Source organism: Oncorhynchus nerka, linkage group LG11, assembly GCF_034236695.1.
Source record: "Oncorhynchus nerka isolate Pitt River linkage group LG11, Oner_Uvic_2.0, whole genome shotgun sequence".
Taxonomy (NCBI): Eukaryota; Metazoa; Chordata; class Actinopteri; order Salmoniformes; family Salmonidae; genus Oncorhynchus; species Oncorhynchus nerka.
Genome location: NC_088406.1, coordinates 34,586,494 through 34,598,258, shown reverse-complemented (window position 1 = coordinate 34,598,258; position 11,765 = coordinate 34,586,494). Strand labels below are relative to the sequence as shown.

Below are 11,765 nucleotides of genomic sequence, written 5' to 3'. Positions count from 1 at the left end.
AGATGCAAACAAAGCATAAATACCCAATAAGTATTAGCCATTCAGGTAAAAGACCTGTTAATATAAAATAAATAGTGGTATTTATTGGTCTGTATCTCTTGGTCCTTGTTGATGTCTTTTGGGCAGAATTTTTGTTCTACTTATCTATTTATCTGATTCCTTCTATTATGCAATGCCAAGGCACTTGAGATGTCTCACACTTTTATTCAATGAGTAAGCCTTTTGGGATGTTGAAACTTTGCATTGGTGACCTGCTGACCAGAGCAGTGCTTACACAGCTGCAGAGGAGCTGTCTGTCTGACAGTGACAGGGGAGTTACAGCACAGTACCAACAGTAACACTACATAGGACTGAGAGGGGACACACACAGACACAGAGGCAGGGATGGAAGACTCTGGGCCTACACTGGCATCTGGGCCCACTTCTAATTCTAATTTACCTATAATGGAGGAGTCTAGTGCCAAACTGTTCTGCTGCCGCTGGGTAAGGCACAGAATCCCCCTTGCACATAGAGAGGAGCTATACCACATTCTCCGGATGACTGGACCCTTGGTAAGGACCGGCACTGCCCACCTAGCCTGTTGTGTGTAATTGGGGGTTTCCCAAATGGCACCATATACTCCCTATATAGAACACTACTTTTTTAACAGGTAGTGCCTTATATAGGGAATATAGGTTACCATTTGGGACACAACTATTGTGTGGCCCTAATTGGAAGTGGATAGCTCTGTTGCTAGGGTTATAGGTAGACTACTCTGTGAGAATGAAATACTAGGCTACAGGATAAACTGTGCAGTGCATACTAATGGCTCTATGATTTATTAAAAGTATTTAATAAGTAGTAGATTTCTCTTGTTTAACTTAGAAGTAATGTCTGTCCCACTGGGCAGAGACGTAAGTTCAGCATCTAGTTTGGATTTACATTTGGTTGAGTTGTCAACTATTGTGAATTCAATGTGAAATCAACAAAAAATGTCACTATGTCATTGGGCTTAGGTTCAAAGTGAGGTGAAATGTCCTTACATTGATTACTTTTTACAAATCCAATAAGTTTTCAACGTTGATTCAACATCATCACATAGATGATTTGGGTTGAAATGATGTGGAAACAGCGTTGATTCAACCAGTTTTTCCCAATGGGGTGTTTGTTATTGTTTATGCATGTCTTTTTCCCCTAGCTGCTGTCTCGAATCCTAAACTACCTGCTTCCGTTTGTCATCACTATGTTCTGTGGTCGCCTGGGGAATGCGGTGTTGGCTGGCTATGGCCTGGCCTGCGCGGTGAGTCAATCCTCTAGCTATGTTGTGTAAACTGCTGGGGTCTATCTGCTTAGATAAGAAAATGGCTCCTCTGCATGTGATTAGAGAAGAGCGGGAAAATGGTAAGAAGGATTACAACATCACCTAAGGTCCTCACAGATTCTGGTGTTCATTTGAAGAACCACAAGGGAGGGGATAGCAATGATATAATCAATTCTCTTTTTTTTTTAAATGTTACGTAAGAATGTAAATCTGTGTGTAACTGTGTGCTGTAAATGTGTTTGATGGTCATCTTCTTCAGACTATTAATGTTACGACTGCAGCAACAGGAGGTGGACTTGCCTTAGCATGTGACACTTTGGTATCTCAGGTATGTAAATATATTTGAATGCAGTAGTTGAAGTATACGTTCCAGTTCAAATATATGCAACAGTCACAGACTGTGACCCCAACGATAATGTCTCATGTCATTCATGCTGCTGCTTGTGTGTGTGTGTGTGTGTGTGTGTGTGTCTGAGCAGACATTTGGTGGTAAGAACCTGCAGCGTGTGGGGGTGATTCTCCAGAGGAGTGTGTTGATCCTACTGCTCTTCTGTCTCCCCTGCTGGGCCATGCTCCTCAACACCCAGTCTATCCTGCTGGCTCTGGGCCAGGAGCCTGAAGTGGCCAGGTAACAACTACACTGTCCAAATCAAATGTTACTGGTCGCATACACATATTTCACTAATGTTATTGCAGGTGCAGAGAAATGCTTATGCTTCTAGCTCCAACAGTTTAGTAATACCTAACTATACAAAACAATACACATCAATCCACAAAATTGAAAGAAACAAATTAAGAAATATCAGAACAAGCAATGTCAGAGTCCGGAATATAGATATATACAGTACCAGTAAAAAGTTGGGACACACCTACTTATTCAACAGTTTATCTTTATTTTTTACTATTTTCTACATTGTAGAATAATAGTTACCCTATATAATCCCATCGGTCACAATAGTGACCGTAAAAAAAAATGTTTTCAGTTATAAGGCTCTAAAAATGTTACTGAATGATCTATCAATGCATTTCCAGCAAATATTTAAATAATAAAGGGTCTCAATGAATGATGTGCAGTGTCACATGTTTAGTGTAAATTGTCACATGACCAGAGCTGTTTACTTCCTGGTTGCACCATGAGAAGAGGATGGCTGCATCAAAGCTCCCAAACAAAAGGTTAGTAAAGTTTGTTAAAATAACGTTAGGACAAAGATTTTTATTATACATCATCTTTAAGGTGTCTAGTTTTGATATATGCATTTGCAATTACTCTACTTTGTTCAGTGTGGTCATAGAATGAGTAAACATGTTGACGGTAACAATAGTGACCGGCAGGATAACACACTGCATCTAGGTATACACATACTTATACACATACATAGTTCTTGTTCTACCTAACCTTCTACTCTGTTCTTTCTTTTAGTTTCACTTTGAGTCAAGTTCTGGATATGTTGGGTCTAGGTGACTGCCCAGACAAGGCATGCAACATTGTAGTTATCCCTCAAAATGAGAAAGATGCTGTCCTGAGTGATTGTGGTAGTGATGGGTCAGATATGGACTATGGACAGGCCATTTGCCAGCCAGGCTGTTGAATGCATATGCTGAACCTATGCAAACAGATCATGACAGGAACAACGTTATCAGTGATGATGACCTACCCCTCACCACCCCCCATCCACAACCTCCCCCACCCCCCTCCATTGTTGATAATGAAGAGCCAAGGGCCTCTACCCGCCAGAGGGTCCAGTCAGAAGAGCCAAGGGCCTCTACAAGCCATAGGGGTCAGCCAGAAGAGCCAAGGGAAAAGCTGCAGGTGGTCAAAAATAAAGATTGATCGTTCAAACGATCGAAAAGGCCTGTCACTGATGTGATTCCAAAACACATAGTATACAGGCCAAATATGCAAAAGTTTGGCATGAAACCACTGAGCCACGGAAGGAGATCTTTACTGGCTGCTACTGTTGAAGATCAGGCATGATATGACAAAGCTTCTCACTGGCCAATCAACGCGATGCACTGGTTCCAGAGAAGTCGTCATTGTGACAAACGTACTACCTATGCATGTGAGAAATGCAAAGCGCCACTGCACATTGAGTGCTTCGAGATATACCATGGACAGTAGAAAAGGAGATAAGACCGAATGAAAAGGAGCTGAAAAAGACAATAAAAGAAAAATAGAAAAGTGGACAAAGGGTGAGGAGAAGCAGTACAACAGACTCTAGGAAGAAAATAAAAGTTGATAAAGGGTGAGGAGAAGCAGTACAACAGACTCTAGGAAGAAAAGAAAAGTTGATAAAGGGTGAGGAGAAGCAGTACAACAGACTCTAGGAAGAAAAGAAAGGTTGATAAAGGGTGAGGAGAAGCAGTACAACGGACTCTAGGAAGAAAAGAAACGTTGATAAAGGGTGAGGAGAAGCAGTACAACGGACTCTAGGAAGAAAAGAAAGGTTGATAAAGGGTGAGGAGAAGCAGTACAACGGACTCTAGGAAGAAAAGAAAAGTTGATAAAGGGTGAGGAGAAGCAGTACAACGGACTCTAGGAAGAAAAGAAAGGTTGATAAAGGAAGAAAAGAAAGGTTGATAAAGGGTGAGGAGAAGCAGTACAACGGACTCTAGGAAGAATAGAAAAGTGGATAAAGGGTGAGGAGAAGCAGTACAACGGACTCTAGGAAGAATAGAAAAGTGGATAAAGGGTGAGGAGAAGCAGTACAACGGACTCTAGGAAGAATAGAAAAGTGGATAAAGGGTGAGGAGAAGCAGTACAACGGACTCTAGGAAGAAAAGAAAAGTAGACGAAAAAGACAATCAAAATGACTGAAATGTTTTTGGAAAAGAAGGTCAATTGATTCAAGACATCCTGTATGACAGTAGGTCTGACTGATCATAGTTCAAAACAGTGATGCACAAACTAATCTTGCACTTGGTTCTGAAGCCTAACTCTATGATATATATATATATATATATATATAAAATCACTCATTGTCCAGTGGCACTTTTTAAATATATATATATAATTGTATTTTGTTCAGTGTAGGCCTCTACTTGAATGCATATTCTACAGGCTACCTCTATCCTAAATGTTACCTTTATGTTCAGTGGGAATGAATCACATGACTGCTATACAGTTGTTAGTGGTTGTTGCACTAAAATGTCACAATGACAATGTTACAATGAATATTGCACTAAAGTACAAGTTCAAATGTTACGATAAAGTTACAATATTAATGTTTCAGAACATGTTGCACTGAAGTAACAGTTACAATGTATGTTACAATAAAGTAACAATGTTGAAATACGTTGATGGTTGTTGTCTTGTTGTCTTTGCTCTCAGTATTCATATTGTGTTGTATAAGGGTTTTTGATGTGTAAAATAGTCACACTAGAATGTGACGGGGCATTCTAGTGGCAATGCTGGGGACTGCTAGTGACATAGTTTTAAATGTGTTAATAACTGGGTTGGGATATATAAGAACTTTGATAACTGCATAGGAGAAAAATGTTATTTCAGTATACGTAACATTATCCCACCGGTCACAATTGTGACCGACCATAAAACACACTTTTTCACCTACTTTTCCATTAAAATTTCAAAAAAGAATGATTGATTACTTCAAAGGGTTACTAATGAGACTTGATTTGGATATTTTCATGTCTGGGGAAAATGTGGGATTAAATGGGTTAAGACATCAAAACTATGAAATAACACATTTGAAATCAAGTAGTAACCAAAAAAGTGTTAAACAAATCCAAATATATTTGATATTTGAGATTCTTCAAAGTAGCCACCCTTTGCCTTGATGACAGCTTTGCACACTCTTGGCATTCTCTCAACCAGCTTCATGAGGTAGTCACCTGGAATGCATTTCAATGAAAAGGTGTGCCTTGTTAAAAGTTAATTTGTGGAATTTATTTCCTTAATGCGTTTGAGCATATCAGTTGTGTTGTGACAAGATAGGGGTGATATACAGAACATAGCCCTATTTGGTAAAAGACCAAGTCCATATTATGGGAAGATCAGCTCAACTGAGCAAAGAGAAATGACAGTCCATCATTACTTTAAGAAATAAAGGTCAGTCAATCAGGAAAAAAGTGCAGTTGAAAAAAACATCAAGTGCTATGATGAAACTGGCTCTCATGAGGACCGCCACAGGAAAGGAAGACCCAGAGTTACCTCTGCTGCAGAGGATAAGTTCATTAGAGTTACCAGCCTCAGAAATTCCAGCACAAATAAATGCTTCACAGAGTTCAAGTAACAGACAGTGGTGGGAAAAGTACCCAACAACCATACTTGAGTCAAAATAAAGATACCTTAATAGAAAATGACTCAAGTAAAAGTGAAAGTCACCCAGTGTATAAAAGTGTTTGGTTTAAAATATACTTAAGTATCAAAAGTAAAAGTATAAATCATTTCAAATTCCTTATATTAAGCAAACCAGAAGCCACCATTTTCTTGTTTTTTTTATTTACGGAAAGCCACGGGCACACTCCAACATTCAGACATCATTTACAAATGAAGCATTTGTGTTTAGTGAGTCCGCCAAATCAGAGGTAGTAGGGATGACCCGGGATGTTCAGTTGATAAGTGCGTGAATTTCACTATTTTCCTGTCCTTCTAAGCATTCAAAATGTAACAAGTACCTTTGGGTGTCAAGGAAAATGTATGCAGTAAAAAGTACAATATTTTCTTAAGGAATGTAGTGAAGTAAAAGTAAGAGTAGTCAAAAATATAAATAGTAAAGTACAAATACTCCAAAAAACTAATTAAGGAGTACTTTAAGGTATTTTTTCTTAAGTACTTTACACCACTGGTAACAGACAAATCTTACCATCAACTTAGAGGAGACTGCGTGAATCAGACTTTCATGGTCGAATTTCTGCAAAGAAACCACTACTAAAGGACACCAATAAAAAGAAGAGGCTTGCTTGTGCCAAGAAATATAAGCAATGGACATTAGACCGGTGGAAATCTGTCCTTTGGTCTGATGAGTCCAAATTGGAGATTTTGGTTCCAACCGCCATGTTTTTGTGAGACGCAGAGTAGGTGAACGGATGATCTCTATGTGGTTTCTACCGTGAAGCGTGGAGGTGTGATGGTGTGGGGGTGCTTTGCAGGTGACACTGTCTGTGATTTATTTAGAATCAAGGCACACTTAACCAGCATGGCTACCACAGAATTCTGCAGCGATTCGCAATCCCATCTCGTTTGGGCTTAGTCTAGCTATCATTTGTTTTTCAATAGGAAAATGACTCAACACACCTCCAGGCTGTGTAAGGGCTATTTGACCAAGAAGGAGAGAATCACCCGACCTCAACCCAATTGAGATGGTTTGGGATGAGTTGGACCGCATTGTAAAGGAAGAGCAGACAACAAGTGCTCAGCATATGTGGGAACTCCATCAAGACTGTTGGAAAAGCATTTCAGGTGAAGCTGGTTGAGAGAATGCCAAGAGTGTGCAAAGCTGTCATCAAGGCAAAGGGTGGCTACTTTGAAGAATCTGAAAAATAAAATATATTTAGATTTGTTTAACACTTTTTTGCTGTGTTATTTCATATTTTGATGTCTTCACTTTTATTCTACAATGTAGAAAATACTAAAAATAAAGAAAAACCGTTGAATGAGTAGGTGTGTCCCAACTTTTGACTGGTTCTGTATATATTTATATTCCGAACTCTGACATTGACTGGTACTGTATATATTTATATTCCGGACTCTGACATTGACTGGTACTGTATATATTTATATTCCGGACTCTGACATTGACTGGTACTGTATGTATATGATGGTGTGTATAGACTGTATGGACAGTATATGAAAAGAAAACATCTGCAGAGCAGTAGTTATATAGGATGAGCCTTGACTAGAATACACTATATACATATGAAGTGGGTGAAACAGTACTGTATGCAAACATTATTGACCAGTGTTCAATGACTATGTAGGCTACATAGGGCAGCAGTCTGTAATGTGAAGGGTAGAGTACCGGGTGGTAGCCGGCTAGTAACAGTGACTAAGTTCAGGGCAAGGTACTGGGTGGAAGCCGGCTAGTAACAGTGACTAAGTTCAGGGCAGGGTATTGGGTGGTAGCCGGCTAGTAACAGTGACTAAGTTCAGGGCAGGGTACTGGGTGGAAGCTGGCTAGTAACAGTGACTAAGTTCAGGGCAGGGTACTGGGTGGTAGCCGGCTAGCAACAGTGACTAAATTCAGGGTAGGGTACTGGGTGGTAGCCGGCTAGTAACAGTGACTAATTTCAGGGCAGGATACTGGGTGGAAGCCAGCTAGTAACAGTGACTAAGTTCAGTGCAGGGTATTGGGTGGAGGCTGGTTAGTGGTGACTATTACAGTCAGATGGCCTGGAGTCTGACTCACACTATAGTACACTACCACTTATATTAGGGCCAGGAGTTTTTCGTGACCAGCGAAAACTCTGGGTTCTGGTTATACCATGTGACCAGCTCTAGAGTTGTTATTGACCCTAGTTATACCATATTACTAGCTCCCGAGTTGTTCCTGACCCTGGTTATATCATATTACGAGCTCTAGAGTTGTTCCTGACCCTGGTTATACCATATTACTAGCTCCAGAGTTGATTATTGACCCTGGTTATACCCTATGACTATCTCCAGAATTGTTATTGACCCTGGTCATACCCTATGACTAGCTCCAGAATTGATTATTGACCCTGGTTATACCCTATTACTAGCTCCAGAGTTGATTATTGACCCTGGTTATACCCTATGACTAGCTCCAGAGTTGATTATTGACCCTGGTTATACCCTATGACTAGCTCCAGAGTTGATTATTGACCCTGGTTATACCCTATGACTAGCTCCAGAGTTGTTCCTGACCCTGGTTATACCCTATGACTAGCGTCAGAGTTGTTATTGACCCTGGTCATACCCTATGACTAGCTTCAGAGTTGTTCCTGACCCTGGTTATACCCTATGACTAGCGTCAGAGTTGTTATTGACTCTGGTTATACCCTATGACTAGCTTCAGAGTTGTTCCTGACCCTGGTTATACCTTATAACTAGCTTCAGAGTTGTTATTGACCCTGGTCATACCCTATGACTAGCTTCAGAGTTGTTCCTGACCATGGTTATACCTTATAACTAGCTTCAGAGTTGTTATTGACCCTGGTCATACCCTATGACTAGCTTCAGAGTTGTTCCTGACCCTGGTTATACCCTATGACTAGCTTCAGAGTTGTTCCTGACCCTGGTTATACCCTATGACTAGCTTCAGAGTTATTCCTGACCCTGGTTATACCCTATGACTAGCGTCAGAGTTGTTATTGACCCTGGTTATACCCTATGACTAGCTTCAGAGTTGTTCCTGACCCTGGTTATAACCTATGACTAGCTTCAGAGTTGTTCCTGACCCTGGTTAAACCCTATGACTAGCTTCAGAGTTGTTCCTGACCCTGGTTATACCCTATGACTAGCTTCAGAGTTATTCCTGACCCTGGTTATACCCTATGACTAGCTTCAGAGTTGTTCCTGACCCTGGTTATACCCTATGACTAGCTTCAGAGTTGTTATTGACCCTGGTCATACCCTATGACTAGCTTCAGAGTTGTTCCTGACCCTGGTTATACCCTATGACTAGCTTCAGAGTTGTTCCTGACCCTGGTTATACCCTATGACTAGCTTCAGAGTTGTTCCTGACCCTGGTTATACCCTATGACTAGCTCCCAGGTCACATGGTCGGGAAAAATATGAGGCCCTACTCACAATGTATGACTCAGACCTGAGCACATCACAGATACAGCCAATGCATGGTATTGTGCCTCTGATGCTGGATAAAGATAATGTGCTTGTTTGTATGCTAATTGAAGGAGAACAGAACTCCTCATTCTCTTAGCTGCAATAACACCATCTCTGACTGCTCTCGCCATCAAATGTGGCCCCCGGCAATTCCCCAAACACTCCATCCAGTGGAAATGACAGCAATGTTTTCACAGCCAATTGACCTACTCAATGAGATGTACAGATTGCTGTTAGTTTCTAGATGCAATAAACATTCTGTCACTGCTGCCTGAATGTCTGATTTTCACGGACAACATAATGGTAAATTGATAGAGTAAATACATGGAAACAGGTGTAGTAATGGTGTGTGATTTAACAGGTAATACATGCTCTGTCTTTCAGAATAGCACAGCTGTATGTCATCGCCTACCTACCTGCAGTACCAGTGAGTCATCTGTTTTATCAAACACCCACTTCTTTAGAGTGGCCTCAATTGTGTCTGAGTTTTCAACTAGATGGCTCCATTAACCTATTCTTATCAGATGAATAGTACATTTTGTGTCTTTTCATTTAATTGCATTAAACATCCTCTCCTCCCTGTGTTTATAATTTACTCTGCATCTCTTTCTTTCAGGCTATTTTCCTGCATCAACTTCAGGCTTCTTATCTCCAGAACCAGGTACACTGACCGTGCTGCTGGGCTACAAATTACTTGTTTTGTTCCTCACACCTCATCGCTTCTATAGATATAAGAATGAATAGAGGGGCTTTGGATGCTTTATCCCTTACAATTGACTGGTAAACTCCTAGGTACACTCGCAATGGCTGCCTGGTATTGTGATGCAATCATTTTCATGGTATTTGGGAATGTTCTACCAAGTGATGCTGGATTACCATGGTAATGAAGAATATTCATTCAAATGATGCCAACTGATGTGGCTCATGCAATGGAATGTATTTTTTGTAAGGTCAGTTGAGTTGACTCAACAAATCCCAGCACAGATTGAAGGGTACACTTTGTGATTTTAGTGTGTTGGGTGTTGGGAGAAAAGCCACGTAGCTTCCATTACGAAGGACACTTGAATCACCCTGTGGAAAGAACGATGGATGGATGGGTTTAACTGGAGAGAAGAATGATGAAGGGTGGAGAGTATCACTACTGTACTTTTAATGCTGTAATGTGTTATACAGAATGTCCAGTCCTATTCAAAATGCCCAAGCATTATCTCTATCAAATCAATCAAATGTATTTATAAAGCCCTTTTTACATCAGCCAATGTCACAAAGTGCTACACAGAAACTCAGCCTAAAACCCCAAACAGCAAGCAATGCAGATGTAGAAGCACGGTGGCTAGGAAAAACTCCCTAGAAAGGCAGGAACCGAGGAAGAAACCTAGAGAGGAACCAGGCTCTGAGGGGTGGCCAGTCCTCTTCTGGCTCTGCCGGGTGGAGGTTATAACAGTACATGGCCAAGATCGTCAAACGTTCATAGATGACCAGCAGGGTCAAATATTAACAATCACAGTGGTTGTAGAGGGTGCAACAGTCAGTTGGCTTTTCATAGCCGATCATTCAGAGTTAGAGACAGCAGGTGCAGTAGAGAGAGAGAGTCGGAAAAAAACAGGTCCGGGACAAGGTAGCATGTAGGTGCCAGCAGCACGACCAGGTGGACTGGGGACAGCAAGGAGTCATCAGGCCAGGTAGTCTTGAGGCATGGTCCTAGGGCTCAGGCCCCCCGAGAAAAGAAAGAAAGAAAGAAAGAAAGACAGAGAGAGAGAGAGAGCATACTTAAATTAACACAGGACGCTGGATAAGACACAAATCAAATCACATTTATTTATATAGCCCTTCGTACATCAGCTGATATCTCAAAGTGCTGTACAGAAACCCAGCCTAAAACCCCAAACAGCAAGCAATGCAGGTGTAGAAGCACGGTGGCTAGGAAAAACTCCCTAGAAAGGCCAAAACCTAGGAAGAAACCTAGAGAGGAACCAGGCTATGTGGGGTGGCCAGTCCTCTTCTGGCTGTGCCGGGTGGAGATTATAACAGAACATGGACAAGATGTTCAAATGTTCATAAATGACCAGCATGGTCGAATAATAATAAGGCAGAACAGTTGAAACTGGAGCAGCAGCACGGCCAGGTGGACTGGGGACAGCAAGGAGTCATCGTGTCAGGTAGTCCTGGGGCATGGTCCTAGGGCTCAGGTCCTCAGAGAGAGAAAGAAAGAGAGAAGGAGAGAATTAGAGAACGCACACTTAGATTCACACAGGACACCGAATAGGACAGGAGAAGTACTCCAGATATAACAAACTGACCCTAGCCCCCCGACACATAAACTACTGCAGCATAAATACTGGAGGCTGAGACAGGAGGGGTCAGGAGACACTGTGGCCCCATCCGAGGACACCCCCGGACAGGGCCAAACAGGAAGGATATAACCCCACCCACTTTGCCAAAGCACAGCCCCCACACCACTAGAGGGATATCTTCAACCACCAACTTACCATCCTGAGACAAGGCTGAGTATAGCCCACAAAGATCTCCGCCATGGCACAACCCAAGGGGGGGCGCCAACCCAGACAGGATGACCACATCAGTGAATCAACCCACTCAGGTGACGCACCCCTTCCAGGGACGGCATGAGAGAGCCCCAGTAAGCCAGTGACTCAGCCCTTGTAATAGGGTTAGAGGCAGAGAATCCCAGTGGAAAGAGGGGA

At 41.7% G+C, this 11,765-nt stretch overlaps 1 protein-coding gene across 1 annotated transcript in view; it reads left to right on the top strand.

Annotated features, from left to right (window-relative positions):
- Positions 1-363: 363 nt before the first annotated feature.
- Positions 364-11,765, top strand: part of LOC115136741 (multidrug and toxin extrusion protein 1-like) — a 23,335-nt gene continuing 11,933 nt past the window's right edge. Inside the window, exons 1-6 of the mRNA XM_029672485.2 lie at positions 364-552; positions 1,179-1,280; positions 1,561-1,629; positions 1,781-1,929; positions 9,448-9,490; positions 9,680-9,724. Of these exons, the coding sequence (XP_029528345.1) occupies positions 385-552; positions 1,179-1,280; positions 1,561-1,629; positions 1,781-1,929; positions 9,448-9,490; positions 9,680-9,724 (576 nt within the window). The 5' untranslated portion in view covers positions 364-384. The remainder of the gene's footprint in view (positions 553-1,178; positions 1,281-1,560; positions 1,630-1,780; positions 1,930-9,447; positions 9,491-9,679; positions 9,725-11,765) is intronic.